At 43.5% G+C, this 20,268-nt stretch overlaps 1 protein-coding gene across 15 annotated transcripts in view; it reads left to right on the forward strand.

Moving 5' to 3' along the window:
- LOC106566024 (neuron navigator 1) overlaps nucleotides 1-20,268 on the forward strand; it is a 126,516-nt gene that overhangs the window by 72,122 nt on the left and 34,126 nt on the right. For all 15 annotated transcript variants that reach the window (XM_014133812.2, XM_014133816.2, XM_014133813.2 and 12 more), the window contains 3 exons: nucleotides 4,992-5,133; nucleotides 13,774-14,086; nucleotides 19,314-20,106. In XM_014133812.2, coding sequence (XP_013989287.2) covers nucleotides 4,992-5,133; nucleotides 13,774-14,086; nucleotides 19,314-20,106 — 1,248 coding nt within the window. The remainder of the gene's footprint in view (nucleotides 1-4,991; nucleotides 5,134-13,773; nucleotides 14,087-19,313; nucleotides 20,107-20,268) is intronic.

Consider the following 20,268-nt stretch of genomic DNA (forward strand, 5'->3'; position numbering starts at 1 on the left):
TTCTTTCAGTCCAAATACATACAGTGCACTCAGAACGTGTTCACACCCCTTTCATTTTTGCACATTTTGTTGTGTTACAAAGTGGGATTAAAATGGATTTAATTGTCATTTTTGTCAACGATCTACACAAAATAATCTATAATGTCAAAGTGGAAGAACAATTCTAACATTTGTCAAAAATAAATGAAGCACTGATGTATTTTGATTAGAGAAGTATTCAACCCCCTGAGTCAATACATTTTAGAATCACCTTTGGCAGTGATTACAGCAGTGAGTCTTTCTGGGTAAGTCTCTAAGAGCTTTGCCAACCTGGATTGTACAATATTTGCACACTGTTCTTTTAAAAATGCTTTAAGATATGTCAAATTGGTTGTTGATCATTGCTAGACAACAATTTTCAGGTCTTGCCATAGATTTTCAAGCAGATTTAAGTCCAAACTGTAACTCTGCCTCTCAGGAACATTCACTGTCTTCATGGTAAGCAACTCCAGTGAAGATTTGGCCTCGTTTTTTTAGGTGAATTTGGCCTTACTGAAAGGTGAATTTGTCTCCCAGTGTCTGGTGGAAGCAGACTAATCCAGGTTTTCTGTGCTTAGCTCCATTACATTTATTTTTTATCCTGAAAAATTCCCAGTCCTTTTTATTCAGAACAAAAAGTGAATTGATTTGCCACATTATTTGCAGTATTACTTTTGTGTCTTATTGCAAACAGGATGCACGTTTTGGAATATTTGTATTCTGTACAGGCTTCCTTCTTTTCACTCTGTCAATTAGGTTAGTATTGTGGAGTAACTACAATGTTGTTGATCTGTCCTCAGTTTTCTCCTATCCCAGCCATTAAACTCTGTAACTGTTTAAAGTCATCATTGAGTGGTTTCCTTCCTCTCTGGCAACTGAGTTAAGAAGGAGGCCTGTATCTTTGTTGTGAATGGGTGTAATGATACACCATCCTAAGTGTAATGAATAACTTCACCATGCTTAAAGGGAATTTCAATGTCTGCTTTTTTACCCATCTACCAGTAGGTGTCCTTTGCAAGGCATTGGAAGACTTTGTGGTTGAAATTCACTGCTTGACTGAGGGACCTTTTAGATAGTTGTATGTGTGGGGTACAGAGATGAGGTACTCATTAAAAAATCATGTTAAACACTATCATTCCACACAGAATGAGTCCATGCAATGTATTACGTGACTTGTTAAGCACATTTTTCCTGAACTAATTTAGTTTTGCAATAACAAAGGGGTTGATTAATTTTGATAAACATAATTCCACTTTGACATTATGGGGTATTGTGTGTAGGCCACTGACAAAAAATATAAATATTATCAATTTAAAAGTCTGGAAATAACACAACAAAATCTGGAAAAGGTAAGGAGTGTGAATACTTTCATAAGGCGCTGTAAATTGAATATATTGGAGGTGCACTTGATTTAGCTTGGAGATTGCACTTTTGGGACTTTCCCATTATTTCCATATACTGGGCAAAGTGCAGCTAAAGTATTTGGGATTATATGACACAGGTCTGGTTGTTTCAAGGACTTGACCGTTAATGGTTTACACACCTTTTACTATCTCGTGACATCTATCGGGTCAGACGATCCACATGTTACCACACACATCAAAAGTGGGACTCTCCAATAGTGTGGTGCAGCAACAGTGGCTTTAAACCTGTTCAAGTGACATGTATCCCTGTGTATGTGTTTGTGGAGGAAGTTCCATGTTGTTTTATTAGGTGTGGTGCCTGGGTGCTTATCCAAATGGACCACTTATTAGCCTTGCAGGAATGGCATCAAAGTCTCATGGTAGTGTTAATCTTTCTCTGTATGAGGATGCTAGTGGTTTGTTTATGTAGTCACAGCTATATGAATATGGTTGACATAAATCAATATAGCGCAAAATGTCACACATTTCTCTGCATGATTGTTGATGTTTTCAATTTAGTATGATTGATTGAATCAAGTGAAATCATTGTTAGGTTTAGTCTCCCTACAGTATGCAGAAGGTTGTCTTTTAGCAGTCAGATCATCTTGCCATGAACATCTAGTGCATTACACAATGACAAGCTTTTGGTAACCAATAAGAGTCCTCTTGTTGCACACAGCTGGTCCCAGTTTGTGCTCCGCTAGGGAGGAGGGGAGAATGTAGATCATATTGTCTCCCCCCCTCCCTCCTTCACCCACCACACAACCCCTCCCTCAATCTTTCAAACCAAAACATTTTCTCAACGACAGAAATTCAAATAATAGCTCTAACGCATGAATCAGCCGGTAAGCTGGAGCAGTGCCACGGAAAACAAAAAGCTCATTTCCACCCCAATGTATGAAGTATGTACAGTAAGTGGTTATGTTCCTCCCACCCTCCTTGTCTGAGTTTTAACTCTGAAATGTAAGCTCCAAAGTAGACACATGTTGCAATATCAACAGACTACAGGCTATACAGAGTTGCAGATCCTCCCGGTCTGGATTTGCCACCCCCTTGGGGAGATACTGGACACGCCAGGGTCATTCCTTTGTAACAAACCACTGGCTGAAAATTACTGCATAAGGTGTGACTTTTCAAATATTAAAGACTGGGGTGAGTACCTGTGGATCTCTGTTAATCAGTTCAATAATGCCAGAACACTGAATGACTGGCCTTAAAGAACAGGCTCTCCCTCAAAATGTGATCTTTATCAAGTAACAAACATGCTGGTTTCACCAGTGTGTATGAGAATAACATTTTCAAATCACAATGTGGAAGAAGGAACCTTTCCTTGGACATCAACTCATCACACATTTAGGCCAAGTTGTAGTATTACTGTGAGCTGAGGTCCATGCTGTTCAGCCTAGACCCGTGATGAATCCTTGCTGGTCTGTGGTTGTACCAAGACTGCTGTTTATAGCATTGCGACAAATGTGGCGACAAATGTGGCTCACCTCAGTCCTCTGTACAAAGTTTATAGACCAAGAAGTACATTTCAACCATTGTACATCACAAAACTCTGCTTAGCATTCAATATATAAACCCCCAATCTTGCCATCTTCAATATCTATTTTCTCCAAGCCAGCTAGACATAAAGCTAACATATCAGACGGATGCAATATTCCTACTATTCTTGAAAGGATATTAAAAGGATATTTAGAGGTTTGGAAAGGATATTAACTCATAATTGCCACTAATTTCTGTGGATTATCTTTAATGAGATGGTTGTGTTTGACAACCACCTACGGAGAGCACTGCAGTGCAGCAACGCAGATCAGGCTTAGAACCAATGAAAACATCACTCAACACCCTGTCTCTGTGTTGGCCAACAGTTCTGTGTGTCTGTTTTATATGTCTACCTGATGAGGGATGGGAAGGAAATAAAGCCCCTTGTTTATAAACCTCTTTTTAGATTCATGTATCCACTTAGGGTGATTGGTGCTTCTGAGAAATGCAACATTAATTAAGGGACTTTATACAATTTTGTGACCGACACCAACATATCCTTTTTGTCCTGTACATTTATGGTAGTAGTGCACTTCAGTGCGTAAAATTATATACTGAAGTGTTCCAGTAGATTCTAGGTTTTACCCAATGCCCTTTTTTTGGATGTAGCCATGTAGCCATGTGATTAAGTCCAATTGCCTCCTCTGCTTCAGACTTTCTATATACCGTTTTTTTCTCCCAGTGTTTTCTACATATGCAATTCCATGTTCCATCACCCTGCTAATTGCAGAGTAGAAACCCACAAAGAGCCATTTCAACTCAGCCGGGCAGGAAAGCACATACAGAGAAGAGAAGTCAGGAATGACTCGGCTTTCTAAGGGTCTTATTACAGTATCTACCTTTTGCTATCTGACACGTTTGTGAGAGAACATAACAGTTACATACATCTAAGAGGTACTTAGCATTACAGCACTCTTGAGATGTTTCTATTGAAACAATAAAGCCATACAAAGCTCGCTTCAGAACCCGGGTCTCCATTTAAAAAGTCTGTTTTGTCTTGTTCTGAGCCTTACATGACAATAATCGTCTCGAGTACATCCTCCACCCCTTCTCACATTCAGTTACATTCAATGACCTGTATTTTCAGTGTGAAATTCAATGACCTGTATTTTCAGTGTGAAATTCAATGACCTGTATTTTCAGTGTGAAATTCAATGACCTGTATTTTTAGAGTGAAATTCAATGACCTGTATTTTTAGAGTGTGAAATTCAAATTCACTCCTATTCAGATTTATTCAGGGATCCATTTGGTCCAAGTATTAGTTGCTGTCTTGTGAGCGAGCAACATATTTTTGGGTTACAGTACCACACTGTAACTGCTCATCTGTGTGTCCACCTCCCTCCCTCCCTCCTCTCACGTATGAGCCTCTCCAGCATCATCTGTCCCAGGACAACCCAGGCCAGGCCAGGTCAGGCAGGCGGGTGGCGGGACGACAGCCCAGACCCAAAGGCAGCTGTCACTGGGATTTCCCCTTCTTCTCTAACTCCCCTGTTCTATCGCTCCTTGGAGCACACCATCCCTGAGCTACTTGTCAACCCACCGCCACCCTCAGCCTCGCCCAGTCAACTTGATTTCACAGAAACGTCCCGTGCTGAGGAAACTTCAGTCAAAGTGCCACTCATGGAGCTGTAGTTTGTCACTGAGATGATAAAGAGAGTTCCTTGTTGTGTTAGAATCAAAGCAGCTGTGTGGTGTAACCTAGGCATCCCTTGTCTGATCGAACAGCTTGTAGCTGGCTGTTACCATGGTATCCCTTCAGGAGGACAGATGGACAGTCAAAGCTGTTGCCAATTTAAGCCTACCTTTGTCTTCTCCTTTGATAACCTCCTCTTTAACTACGAGGGATTGGGTTAAATGTGGAAGACACATTTCAGTTGAATGCATTTAGTTGTCCAACTGACTAGGTATCCCCTTCCTTTACTGTTAGATAGCTTTATAACTGTTAATACACAGTAACGATATATTCCCTTCTAAACAGTACCATGCTCTGCTTTATTATAACCTTTGACCCCTTCTCTTTTCAGCTGGGAAGAGAGCAGCTCCATCAGCAGTGGGCTCAGCGATGGCTCTGTAGACAACCTCAGCTCTGAGGAGTTCAACGCCAGCTCCTCCCTCAACTCTCTGCCCACCACACCCCTCGGATCCAGACGCAACTCCTCTGCCATGGTGAGTGAAGGGCACATTCAACCACAACAGCCTTATGTTTCTGTTGTATCTCTGTAAACTATATAGGCTACTGCCTGCACACACATGGATCTTACTGGAGAAACTGTAAGCAGATACCCTGTGAGGGCAGGCAGTATACCAGGTATTTGACAGGACCTGAAAGCATATTCCAGCAGATAAAAAGGAACATCTTTATCAGTGTGAGTTATGGAAGAACACCGTTTTTCCTCTATAAGTTTAGGTCAGTATTTCATGACTGACAGTGAATCTATTTCCCTGTCTACCTGCTTTGTTTGACAAACTACTCTATGCGCACGCACACACACACTGTCTCACTGCTATAACTGGGAACAGATGCTAAGTTATTTATATAAGACTACAATTACCTAAGTTCTTTGTCCTCAAAGTTCAGGTTTGTATTTCATGATTTACATTGCAACCATTGCCTGTCTCTTTGTCCCCCTGCCTGCCTGCCTGCCTGCCTGCCTGCCTGCCTGCCTGCCTGCCTGCCTGCCTGCCTGCCTGTGTGTGTATGATTCACCCTCTGCAGAAGCGTGTCAAATCTGCCTGTGTCATTTGGGTCCCAAAGAAACAGTTCACACGGCCAACGCCGCAATGTCAATCAATCAGACATGGATGTCATCAATCAGACATGGATAAAGATGATGACGTCATCAATCAGACATGGATAAAGATGTCCTGGGGTGGCAGGGTAGCCTAGTGGTTAGAGTGTTGGACTAGTAATCGTAAAGGTTGCAAGTTCAAATCCCTGAGCCGACAAGGTACAAATCTGGCGTTCTGCCCCTGAACAGGCAGTTAACTCACTGTTCCTAGGCTGTCATTGAAAATTATAATTTGTTCTTAACTGACTTGCCTAGTTAAAGAAATGTAAAAAAATAAAAATCTGACATGGATAAAGATGGTGACGTCATCAATCAGACATGGATAAAGGTGATATTTAACACTGCAAAAGCATTCATCCAACTTAGTCGGTGGACATCTACATTGGATTGAAAGGTGACACTTTTAGTAGGTGATCACTCAGGTGGAAAAACAGTCACTGATATCGCTTCATAAGGCTCTTCTAATAGCCCTTTAGTGACCTCTTCGCTTATCCTTACACCACAAATGATCACATCAACTTTCAGGAATCAATTATGTTTTGAGAATTCAGATTTTCTTCTGTATCAGTGTGGCGGGGTAATTACAGAGGTTGTCTTTATTTTTTTATTATTATTTTATTTCACCTTTATTTAACCAGGTAGGCTAGTTGAGAACAAGTTCTCATTTACAACTGCGACCTGGCCAAGATAAAGCAAAGCAGTGTGACACAAACAACAACACAGAGTTACACATGGAATAGACAAACATACAGTCAATAACACAATAGAGAAAAAAAAGTCTATATACAGTGTGTGCAAATAAGATAAGGGAGGTAAGGCAATAAATAGATCATAGTGGCAAAATAATTACAATTTAGCAATTAAACACTGGAGTGATAGATTGCAGAAGTTGAATGTGCAAGTAGAGATACTGGGGTGCAAAGGAGAAAAAAAACTGTATGGGGATGAGGTAGTTGGATGGGCTATTTACAGATGGCCTATGTACTGGTGCAGTGATCTGTGAGCTGCTCTGACAGCTGGTGCTTAAAGTTAGTGAGGGAGGTATGAGTCTCCAGCTTCAGTGATTTTTGCAATTCATTCAAGTCATTGGCAGCAAAGAACTGGAAGGAAAGGTGGCCAAAGGAGGAATTGGCTTTGGGGGTGACCAGTGAAATATACCTGCTGGAGCGCGTGCTACGGGTGAGTGCTGCTATGGTGACCCGTGAGCTGAGATAAGGCAGGGCTGTACCTAGCAAAGACTTATAGATGACCTGGAGCCAGTGGGTTTGGCGATGAATATGAAGAGAGGGCCAGCCAACGAGAGCATACAGGTCGCAGTGGTGGGTAGTATATGGGGCTTTGGTGACAAAACAGATGGCACTGTGATAGACTGCATCCAATTTGCTGAGTAGGGTGTTGGAGGCTATTTTGTAAATGACATCTCCGAAGTCAGGATCGGTAGGATAGTCAGTTTTACGAGGGTTTGTTTGGCAGCATGAGTGAAGGATGTTTTGTTGCGAAATAGGAAGCCGATTCTAGATTTAAATTTTGGATTGGAGATGCTTAATGTGAGTCTGGAAGGAGAGTTTACAGTCTAAACAGACACCTAGGTATTTGTAGATGTCCACACATTCTAAGTCATAACCGTCCAGAGTAGTGATGCTGGACAGGCGGGCAAGTGCTGGTAGCGAACATGCGTTTAGTTTTACTTGCATTTAAGAGCAGTTGGAGGCCACGGAAGGAGAGCTATATGGCAATGAAGCTCGTCTGGAGGTTAATTAACACAGTGTCCAAAGAAGGGCCAGAAGTATACAGAATGGTGTCGTCTGGGTAGAGGTGGATCAGAGAATCACCAGCAGCAAGAGCGACATCATTGGAGTATACAGAGAAAAGAGTCGGCCCGAGAATTGAACCCTGTGGCACCCCCAGAGGTCCGGACAACAGGCTCTCCGATTTGACACACTGAACTCTGTCTGAGAAGTAGTTGGTGAACCAGGCAAGGCAGTCATTTGAGAAACCAAGGCTGTTGAGTCTGCCGATAAGAATGTGGTGATTGACAGAGTCAAAAGCCTTGGTCAAGTCTAAGAATACAGCTGCACAGTATTGTCTCTTATCGATGGAGGTTATGATATCGTTCAGGACCTTGAGCATGGTTGAGGTGCACCCATGACCAGCTCGGAAACCAGATTGCATAGCGGAGAAGGTACGGTGGGATTCGAAATGGTCGGGGATCTGTTTGTTAACTTGGCTTTCGAAGACCTTAGAAAGGCAGGGTAGGATAGATATAGGTCTGCAGCAGTTTTGGTCTAGAGTGTCTCCCCCTTTGAAGAGGGGGATGACCGCGGCAGCTTTCCAATCTTTGGGGATCTCAGACGATTCGAAAGAGAAGTTGAACAGGCTAGTAATAGGGGTTGCAATAATTTTGGCTGATAATTTTAGAAAGAGAAGGTCCAGATTGTCTAGCCCTGTTGATTTATAGGGGTCCAGATTTTGCAGCTCTTTCAGAACATCAGATATCTGGATTTGGGTGAAGGAGAAAGGGGGGAGGCTTGGGCAAGTTGCTGTGGGGTGTGCAGAGGTGTTGACCAGGGTAGGGGTGGCCAGGTGGAAAGCATCGCCAGCCGTAGAAAAATGCTTATTGAAATGTTTAATTATGGTGGATTTATCAGTGGTGACAGTGTTTCCTAGCCTCAGTGCAGTGGGCAGCTGGGAGGAGGTGATTTTATTCTCCATGTACCTCTTTATTCTTCCAGAACTTTTTGGAGTTTGTGCTGCAGGTTGCAAATTTCTGTTTGAAAAAGCTAGCCTTCGCTTTCCTAACTGCCTGTGTATATTGGTTCTTAACTTCCCTGAAAAGTTGCATATTGCGGGGCCTATTCGATGCTAATGCAGTACACCACAGGATGTTTTTGTGCTGGTCAATGTCAGTCAAGTCTTGGCTATATCTGTTCCTGCTTAAAAAAAATTGAAAGGAGCATGCTTATTTAAGATTGTGAGGAAAGCACTTTTAAAGAACAACCAGGCATCTTCTACTGACGGAATGAGGTCAATATCCTTCCAGGATACCCGGGCCAGGTCGATTAGAAAGGCCTGCTCGCTGAAGTGTTTTAGGGAGCGTTTGACAGTGATTAGGGGTGGTTGTTTGACCGCAGACTCATTACGGGCGCATGCAATGAGGCAGTGATCGCTGAGATCCTGGTTGAAGACAGCAGAGGTGTATTTGGAGGGCGGGTTGGTTAGGATGATATCTATGAGGGTGCCTGTGTTTACGGATTTGGGGTTGTACCTGGTGGGTTCAGTGATAATTTGTGTGAGATTGAGGGCATTAAGCTTAGACTGTAGGATGGCTGGGGTGTTAAGCATGTCCCAGTTTAGGTCATCTAACAGCACAAGCTCTGAAGATAGATGGGGGCAATCAATTCACATATGGTGTCCAGGGCACAGCTGGGGGCAGAAGGTGGTCTATAGCAAGCGGCAACGGTGAGAGACTTGTTTCTGGAAAGCTGGATTTTTAAAAGTAGAAGCTCAAATTGTTTGGGCACAAACCTGGATAGTATGACAGAACTCTGCAGGCTATCTCTGCAGTAGATTGCAACTCCGCACCCTTTGACAGTTCTATCTTGTCGGAAAATGTTATAGTTAGGGATGGAAATTTCAGGGTTTTTGGTGGCCTTCCTAAGCCAGGATTCAGACACGGCTAGGACATTCGGGTTGGCAGAGTGTGCTAAAGCAGTGAATAAAACAAAGTTAGGGAGGAGGCTTCTAATGTTAACATGCATGAAACTAAGACTTTTACGGTTACAAAAGTCAACAAATGAGAGCGCCTGGGGAATGGGAGTGGAGCCAGGCACTGCAGGGCCTGGATTAACCTCTACATCACCAGAGGAGTAGAGGAAGAATAGGATAAGTGTACGGCTAAAGGCTATAACAACTGGTCGTCTAGGTCATTCGGAACAGAGAGTGAAAGGAGCAGGTTTCTGGGCACGGTAGAATAGATTCAAGGCATAATGCACAGAAAAAGGTATGGTAGGATTTGAATACAGTGGAGGTAAACCTAGGCATTGAGTGACAATGAGAGAGGTATTGCCTCTAGAGACATCAATTAAACCAGGTGAGGTCACCGCATGTGTGGGAGGTGAGACAAGAGGGTTAGCTGAGGCATATTGAGCAGGGCTGGAGGCTCCACAGTGAAATAAGACAATAATCACTAACCAAAACACCAATGGACAAGGCATATTGACATTGGGGAGAGGGATGCGTAGCAGAGTTCTCTGGCCCCAGGTGAAAAATGCTTTGCAGGCATCTTGTCACTCCTGGTGTTACTGTGGCAACACTGCTTCTTCCTGCTGTCCTTGTCCTCATCCCAGAGAGAGAAGAGTGATGAATCATGGGGATTAGTATAGCTGACTGAGCCATCTGTGACTATATCACATTAAGTAGGTGTGCTGCCAAGGCTTACTGTGCCCAATTTTTATCCTCACAGCCCCCCAATTCACAACAGGATACCCTATTAGATGCGGTATGGTGCTCTCAAAGCAGCGACATAGTACCTACAATCAATTGGTCATATTTTGGGATGATGGCCTAGTACAGTATTTCCCTCTTATGGCTTGGTATAATGTTGTAGCTACTTAAAATCAAATCAAATCAAATTTTAATGGTCACATACACATGGTTAGCAGATGTTAATGCAAGTGTAGCGAAATGCTTGTGCTTCTAGTTCTGACCGTGCAGTCATATCTAACAAGTAATCTAACAATTTCACAACAACTACCTTATACACACAAGTGTAAAGGAATTAATGAGCATATGTACATATAAATATATGGATGAGCGATGGCCGTGCGGCATAGGCAAGATGCAGTAGATGGTATAGAGTACAGTATATACATATGAGATGAGTAATGTAGGGTATGTAAACATTATATAAAGAGGCATTGTTTAAAGTTACTAGTGATACATTTATTACATCCAATTTTTTATTATTAAAGTGGCTATAGATTTGAGTCAGTATGTTGGTAGCAGCCACTCAATGTTAGGGATGGCTGTTTAACAGTCTGAGATCTAAGCTCTTTTTCAGTCTCTCGGTCCCAGCTTTGATGCACCTGTACTGACCTCGTCTTCTGGATGATAGCGGGGTGAACAGGCAGTGGCTCAGGTGGTTGTTGTCCTTGATGATCTTTTTGGCCTTCCTGTGACATCGGGTGGTGTAGGTGTCTTGGAGGGCAGGTAGTTTGCCCCCGGTAATGCGTTGTGCAGACCTCACTACCCTCTGGAGAGCCTTACGGTTGTGGGTGGAGCAGTTGCCATACCAGGCGGTGATACAGCCGACAGGATGCTCTCAATTGTGCATCTGTAAAAGTTTGCGTGTTTTCGGTGACAAGACAGATTTATTCAGCCTCCTGAGGTTGAAGAGGTGCTGTTGCGCCTTCTTCACCACGCTGTCTGTGTGGGTGGACCATTTCAGTTTGTCTGTGATGTGTACGCCAAGGAACTTAAAACTTTACACCTTCTCCACTACTGTCCCGTGGATGTGGATTGGGGGGTGCTCCCTCTGCTGTTTTCTGAAGTCCACGATCATCTCTTTTGTTTTGTTGCTGTTGAGTGTGAGGTTATTTTCCTGACACCACACTCCGACGGCCCTCACCTCCTCCCTGTAGGTCGTCTCTTCATTGTTGGTAATCAAGCCTACCACTGTAGTGTCGTCGGCAAACTTGATGATTGAGTTGAAGGCGTGCATGGCCACGCGGTCATGGGTGAACAGGAAGTACAGGAGAGGGCTGAGAACACACCCTTGTGGGGCCCCAGTGTTGAGGATCCGCGGGGTGGAGATGTTGTTTCCTACCCTCACCACCTGGGGGCGGCCCGTCAGAAAGTCCAGGACCCAGTTGCACAGAGCGGGGTCAAGACCCAGGGTCTCGAGCTTAATGATGAATTTGGAGGGTACTATGGTGATAAATGCTGAGCTGTAATCGATGAACAGCATTCTTACATAGGTATTCCTCTTGTCCAGATGGGTTAGGCCAGTGTGCAATGTGATTGTGATTGCATCGTCTGTGGACCTATTGGGGCGGTAAGCAAATTGGAGTGGGTTTAGGGTGTCAGGTAGGGTGGAGGTGATATGATCCTTGACTAGTCTCTCAAAGCAATTCATGATGACTGAAGTGAGTGCTACAGGGCGATAGTCGTTTAGCTGTTACCTTAGCTTTCTTGGGAACAGGAACAATTGTGGCCCTCTTGAAGCATGTGGGAACAGCAGACTGGGATAGGGATTGATTGAATATGTCCGTAAACACACTAGCCTGCTGGTCTGCGCATGCTCTGAGGACGCGGCTAGGGATGCCGTCTGGGCCGGTTGCCTTTGCGAGGGTTAAAACCACATTTAAATATTTTACTCATGTTGGCAGCGGTGAAGGAGAGCCTGCAGGTTTTGGTTAGCGGGCCGTGTCAGTGGCACTGTATTGTCCTCAAAGTGAGCAAAGAAGTTGTTTAGTTTGTCTGGGAGCAAGACGTCGGTGTCCACGACGGAGCTGGTTTTCTTTTTGTAATCCGTGATTGACGGTAGACCCTGCCACATATGTCTCGTGTCTGAGCCGTTGAATTGCGACTCTACTTTGTCTCTATACTGACGCATAGCTTGTTTGATTGCCTTGTGGAAGGAATAGCTACACTGTATATATTTGGTCATGTTTCTGGTCGCCTTGCCATGATTAAAAGCAGTGGTTTGCGCTTTCAGTTTTGCGCGAATGCTGCCATCAATCAACGGTTTCTGGTTGGGGAAGGTTTTAATAGTCACCGTGGGTACAATATCACCGATGCACTTGCTAATAAACTCGCTCACCGAATCAGCGTATACATCAATGTTGTTGTCTGAGGCTATCCAGAACATATCCCAGTCCACGTGATCAAAGCAATCTTAAAGTGTGGAATCAGATTCGTCAGACCAGCATTGAACAGACCTGAGCACGGGCATTTCCTGTTTTAGTTTCTATCTATGGACTTACCCACTAAACCAGTGTCCACCTTGTATTAACAGACTTCTGCTCAGGGACGCGTTAGCTTGAAACAGCATTGTGTCCTTGTTGTTTTGATGAATGAGTCTTGCGCTGCTCAACAAAGAGGAGAGCAGAGGTGATTCAATAGAGTTGAGGTGATTTGTGCCCTACAGGAAGGTACTATATTGTTTTGGCCACTCCCAGCCTTGGCCACCGTGCTGAACGTTATTGTAAGGAAAGGTCAGAATGAATCATTCTCAGCTGGTTGTAGTTTAATTGAACAGTTAATATTGTGCCTGCCCTGCAGACCACGAAAGAGCAGTCGTTACGTAATATGGTAGCAGCGGCTTAGAAAGGGGAGGGCGTTGAAAAACATTGTGGAAATAGCTGAAGCAGAACTGGGGCATTTGGAATCGAGTACAATGTTAAATCAGCCCAGATTGACCAACCTTTCATGTAGCACGTCATCCACAATGCATGTCATGAGTATGTAATGTGGCTTCAGAACACCAAGTCAAAAAGACTGATCATCCATGATGCACCAGCATTTATGGGATTTAAAGAAGAACATGATTCATCCTTGACTCATTCTTTCTATTAGTGACTACTGCAGTGAAAGACTCCGCAGATCATAACATAGTGACTGCAGTGAATCTCTGATGTTAAACAGTACAGGCTTATCAGTTCCTCCCACATGCTCTCTCTCTGAAATGCAGACAGACACTCAGACGGGACAGCAGAGATTACTGAGTGTAAACTGAGGTTCTGGCAGAGATAACAAACACAGTGTCTCACACATACGCACACACGCACACACGCACACACACCTGGCTGCCTCTCACATGACCCCTACAATTCAATTTTTTTTAATTCAGAAAATTCAAGAATTCCTAAATCTGAATTTCGATTTATTTTCTTCATTGATTGAACTGAAATGGAATTGACTTCAACACTGTGTTTACCATTGTGACCATACAAATATAATTTTTCCATTTGCAGAATATGTAATATCTCAATGGTTATGTCCCTATGTCCTTATGCAGCTCCGCACCGATGCTGAGAAGCGCTCCCTGGTGGAGAGTGGCCTGTCCTGGTACAGTGAGGATGCAAAGGCCGCACGCAAGATGGACGGGGGCAGCTACGAGACTGGGAGCCTCAAGACCGAGACCCCCAGCAAGTGGAGGAAGTCCTCCAGACCCATGGAGGGTGCTAGTGAGGACGCGGGGGTCAAAGGGGAACTGAGGAAGCCCCAGATCCTGGGTCAGCCAGGGAACTTTAATAAGAAGGGGCGCCACCCTCCTGTGGGCGTGACCTCACCCATTACCCACACCTCTCAGAGCATGCTCAAAGTGGCAGGTCAGATTGAATAACATGTGTTATCTCTCTCTATCTCTTTCTCTCTCGCTCTGCCTCACTCGCTCTGCCTCACTCGCTCTGCCTCTCTCGCTCTGCCTCTCTCGCTCTGCCTCTCTCGCTCTGTCTCTCTCTCTCAATTCAATTCAGTTTGCTTTATTGCTTTATTGGCATGTACGTATTGCCAAAGCTTACTTTGAAGATTTACAATATTAACATAATTAATAATAATAATCAATATTGTCAACAGGAAAATAGTAACAACAATAACCAAGGGTCAAAATAACCATATATTGAACAATAACAATAAGCATATAGGACATGTCCAGGTTGCTTGGTCTGTCAGACACTGTCCCTATTTTATGGCAGGCAGCAATGTAGTGCTCTGCCAACCCACAGCTCTCTGTGTGTGTCCCCCAACAGGACAGATAGTCTATCCTCATCAGAGAGGTCTTTGAAACATTGAATAAGGGGAAATGAAACTCTCTGTCTCGGGTTCTGCTGTAGTGAAGTGGATGCACAGCCTTTCTTCTACAAGGAGCCATGTTTTCCTATGTCTACCCTTCTCAATGGCAAGGCTGTGCTCACTGAGCCTGTACTTTCTCACGTTTTTTTTTTAAATTTTTTTTAAATTTAAATATTTTTTAATCCCTTTTTCTCCCCAATTTCGTGATATCCAATTAGTAGTTACAGTTTTGTCCCATCGCTGCAACTCCCATATGGACTCGGGAGAGTCAAAGGTCGAGAGTCGTGTGTCCTCCAAAACACAACCCAGCCAAACTCCCCGGTTGCGGCCGGCTGCGACAGAGCCTGGACTCGAACCTGGATCTCTAGAGGCACAGCTAGCACTTTGATGCAGTGCCCAAGACCATTGCCCCACCTGGGAGGCCCCCATCAAGGTTTTTCAAAGGTTTTGATCAGTAACCATGGTCAAATAGTTTGCCATGGTGTACTGTCGATTTAAGGCCAGATAACACAGCATTTTGCTTTGTGCTTGTGTTTCCCAATAAATAATGAGATTTTGTTTGGACTGTGTTGTAATTTGTTTTGATCTGATTGATTGGATGTTTTGTTCCTGAGGCTTCAGTGTGTTAGTAGAACAGGTTTGTGAACTCAGCCCTAGGACCAGCTGGATGAGGGGACTCTAGTTTTTGCTCAGCTCTTGGTATTGCAGGGATTGGTAATGATATGAGAGGGGGTCACTGTATTTTAGATGTTTCTAAAACTTTATTTCTCTTTTTGCAGTTTATTAGTGGATATTGCCCTAACTCTGCCCTGCATACATTGTTTGTAGTTTTCCTCTGGACACGTAGGAGAATCTTACAGAACTCTGCATGCAGGGTTTCAATGGGGTGTTTGTCCCATTGGTTGAAATCTTGTTTTGCAAGTGGACCCCACACCTCGCTGCCATAAAGTGCAATTGGTTCAATGACACATTCAATTTGAGTTTGTTTGTTAATGGCGTACAATGCCCTGCGTGTTTTGTCTCTCAGTTCATTCACTGCTTCATTAATGTGCCCAGCTGAGCTTATTTTTAAACCTAAGTAATTGTAGTGTGTGCAGTACTATATATATTTTGTACCAATTGAGAACTTTGGTCTAATTCCCAGAGATCTGGATCTTCTCTGGAAAATCATTATTTTAGTAAATTTGGGGCTTACTGCCAGGGACCACGTCTCTCTCTCTCTCTCTCTCTACACTATACACATTGTTGTTGGTCCAGTCCTGTTGAGTTGGGAGTAACTTAGCAATTTGATGATTTAATATGAAATCATTATTCCAAGTGACTGCTATACAGGAAATGGTTTTTATTGTTTGCATTCATAAAGAGTGTGTTTGTGTTAAAGTAGAAGTATGAATGGCGTGACATCTTCAGGGGAGGAAACATGATTGTTAACTTGTTTTGCAAGATATCTTTGTCGTCCATAACCTCCCCTAAATGGATTCCACATGGAGAGTAGCCACAGCCAGCGGATATCTGCTTGATATCAAATGAAATGTTGAAAGTCTGTGCCAGAGTTTGATTGGAAGGCCTAGTACTGTACAGGAACACTGAGAAGAAATGCCAGTGTATTCCATGCAGAACAAGGATAATATCTTTGGGTTTCTCTCTTGGTTAATCTTCCCATGCTTCTTATCAAAGACAAACTCACTGTAAAAAAATGTCTGTGAAGCATTCTTTGTCTTATATCTCCCTCTCTAACTTTAAGCACCAGCTGTCAGAGCAGCTTACCGATCACTGTACCTGTACACAGCCAATCTGTAAATAGCCCACCCAACTACCTCATCCCCATATTGTTATTTATCTTCTTGCTCTTTTGCACCCTAGTATCTCTACTTGCACATCATCATCTGCACATCTATCACTCCAGTGTTAATGCTAAATTGTAATTATTTCGCCTCTATGGCCTATTTATTGCCTTACCTCCCTACTCTTACTACATTTGCACACACTGTACATAGATTTTTTTCTATTGTGTTATTGACTGTACGTGTGTTTATGTGTAACTCTGTGTTGTTGTTTTTGTCGCACTGCTTTGCTTTATCTTGGTCAGGTCGCAGTTGTAAATGAGAACTTGTTCTCAACTGGCCTACCTGGTTAAATAAAGGTGAAAATCTAATGATAATGAATTTGAACATATTTTCGCTCCATACCTGAGTTTGAGGACTACGGATACCTCATTAACCTTTATGGGCAGTATTAGTAGGAAAACGACATTTCAACAGCAACAAAAGGTTGCCTTTCCAACAGTGCAAAGTGCACTATGGCATTTCAAATGGCGGGTGTGTGACTTGTTTCTTAATTAACTGTTTTTTTTTTATCATATTTTTCTCTGCTTCATAGTTCAAGTAAAAAAAATTATATTTTTCAGACTAAGACGTAGTAGCAAGAGTGTGCAGCAGTGGAGGCTGCTGAGGGGAGGATGGCTCCTTATAATGGCTGGAATGGAGTACAATGGCTGGAATTGAGTGAATGGAATGGTATCACACACATTCGATACCATTCCATTCACTCCATTTCAGCCATTATTATGAGCCATCTTCCCCTCAGCAGCCTCCACTGGTGTGCAATGTAGTGCATTACCTTTTATTCAGCCTAACGCCAGTTCTATGGATCTATTGTTTGCTAGTAATGAAATGCAGCGGATTACAATGATGTGTAGTGACTCATCCATCTGATCACAGCAATAATGTTGTGTTTAGGGGTTATTTAATTCCTCGCAATCTAATTATGATTGAACAATAGAGGAAACAATCAAACTGCAGTTCAATTTCCTGACTGATGCAATTTATTGAAATGCCTTCGACCACTTATTCGTCTGATTAAAGTGGCTGATTAGGAGGCACTATGTTTTTTGGCATCATTCTCTGGGCTAAAAATGCAGTCTTGTGATATTCCCAAACAGTCACTATTTTCTTTTTACTTTCCCCAATCAGTTATGCTGCTTTACATGTCTGATTGTATCTTGAATTCCATTGACGGTGTCCAATTGAGGCTATTGCACATGGGAAAGACTGGCAGCTATTTTACTGGTCTTTGCTTTTGCTTTCTTAACTAACCTTCACCTTTTTTCCCTGACTGAGTGACATGCACTGTTACTTTATAGCGCCTGTGTTATTCCTTAAGAGTCTATTGACGCGCCCGTTCGTCAATCTAAGTAACATAATTGAAAAAAATCCCCATCGAAATCTGTCAGTTTAAGCTAGAGAAATCATTTTCCATGGGCAGCGTCTCAATCCACCGCATCCGCCGATATCGCCTTCCGCATCTGCGATGGAAGGTGGCCGGGCTACAGTGATGTTTGTCAGACCATGAGACATCCAGAAAATCAGCCTTCTGATGAAAATGTCTGTAGCGTTTGTAGGCCAAACCGAACAGTTTGGCCTACAAACTAAAATGACCACTCTATGGAAAGATGAGACCCACACGATCACGGTGGGAAGTCGGTTCAGCAATTGTGCCAACTTCTGTCTGCAGGTACCGAACCGTTTGGGCTACAAACTATTATGATCCCACTATGGAAAGGGGATATTCTGCTTTACAACCCTCACAAAGGTCATGGGACTCATCTGAAGGAAACCCGGGACCAGTTTAAAAAGCGAATGGGAGTATGAAGGTAGTGTTGTAACAACAAAAAAGGGGTTAAATATGTGTCTAAAAAATATAGTGTCTAAATATAGGACAGACACCTCAAAACCTAATTCCTTATGATTTTCATATAAAAAAAATGTACAGTCTGTTTTGCTATTTATGAATGTGTTTGTTATTCAATGTGTTTCTATGGGCTATAGTAATAAAGACCAAATTAAATAAAACAAATGTATACCTACAGGGGTCCTAAACTGATCCATGGTATGGCCATCTTAAAACAATTTCATATGTTAACTTAATAAACCCCCCCAATAATGCATGCATTTATAAATGTGTCTGAAAAACATTTTTGTGACTTGTCCATGTCAAGTTGCCAGATTAATATGAATGCACGAGTTATAGGGTGCGATTAATAAAAACTAAGCCTTTCCCTAATTTTGTCAGTCACCAAAGTATTTGCCCATCTGCAGTACCTCTGAGATGTTTGTGACTGTATGTTGGTGACAAGTCGTCTTCATCTAGGGAACATAATCCATCTCTAAGTAAATACACATGTTTCTTTTAAAATACAGCTGCTTTCATGTGACCAAGTAGCCATTTAGCACAGTTCTGGTTGTCCAACATTAGTCATGATGATGTCATCCACATCCAGCCAGTTGACTGATGCTTTCTTTCACTCTTGATCTATATGCAACGGTTCACTTTCAGCTCCCCTCATAATTTTTATTTATCCATGCAAGTCAGTTTAGAACAAATTCTTATTTTCAATGACAGCCTAGGAACAGTGGGTTATCTGCCTTGTTCAGGGGCAGAACAACAGATTTATACCTTCCCAGCTCAGGGATTCAATCTTGCAACCTTTTGGTTACTAGTCCAAACTTCTAACCACTAGGCTACCTGCCACCCGATTACAGCTGGTAGCTGACTAATCATGACTAATGATAATGGTATGATTGAATCTAATCTCTCTCAATTCAATTTAAGGGCTTTATTGGCATGGGAAACATATGTTAACATTGCCAATGCAAGTGAAGTAGATAATAAACAAAATTGAAATAAAACTTTTTTTTTACATTAAATGTTACATTCACAAAACTTCCAAAAGAATGACAGATATTTATCTCTCTCTCTCTGCAGCACCAAAGAGTGACCACAGGGCGGTGGACAAGACAAAGATGTCTGTGAAGGCTGCTGGTCTGCAGCGATCTCGTTCTGACGCCGGGAGGGATCATCTTCCGCAGCACCGGGAACTCCGCAAGCCCCCATCTGGCCTGGTCAAGCCCTCCGCCGGGGCCTCATTCGGCTACAAGAGGCTCCCGACCACCAGCACCGCCACCGTTATGACAGCAGGGGGCAGTACCATCTCTAGTGGCTCTGCCACCGTGGGCAAGATGCCCAAGTCTTCTGGCATCCCTGTGAAGCCTCTGGGAGTTGGAGGAGGAGGAAGAGGGGGACGTAAGAATAGCTTTGACGCCACCGGCAGTGAGGAGGGGGGCTTCCTGGGGCCCAGCGCCCGTAACAGCCTCCAGTACCGCAGCCTGCCACGCCCCGCCAAGTCCAGCACCCTCAGCCTGATTGGCCGCCCTGGGTCGGCCCGGCCCGCCAGCAGCAGCATGGACCCCGGCCTGCTCAGCCTGAAGCCTGTCTCCATGGCCTGCCCCGGCCCCAGGGGGAAAGAGCCTGGCAGGGGAAGCACTAAGGGGGCCAGTCGAGGAGGGAGCACAGGCCCTGTCAACCAGACAGACAGGGAGAAGGAGAAGGAGAGGGCTAAGGCCAAGGCAGTGGCGTCTGATATGGACTCCCTATGTTGCTCCCTGAAGATGGCAGACTGTCAGGGTGATTCCACTGGGGAGCCTAGCACCAAACTGCATGGGCTGTGTAGGGCCAGCAGCAGCAAATATCCCGAGCTCTCATCACCCACCACTCAGAGGTAAAATCACCATCCAGATACATTCCTACAGTACATTACAACTGTGCAATTTTTAGTTACAGTGTTCCTTTTGCGGTTGTATGGGGTTTATAGAACCAGCTACATATATTACAATGTTAGTGTCGACCCAGCTGAATGTTCTAAGATATGTTAGGAAGAGTT

The sequence above is a fragment of the Salmo salar genome, chromosome ssa12 (genome assembly GCF_905237065.1).
Source record: "Salmo salar chromosome ssa12, Ssal_v3.1, whole genome shotgun sequence".
Taxonomy (NCBI): Eukaryota; Metazoa; Chordata; class Actinopteri; order Salmoniformes; family Salmonidae; genus Salmo; species Salmo salar.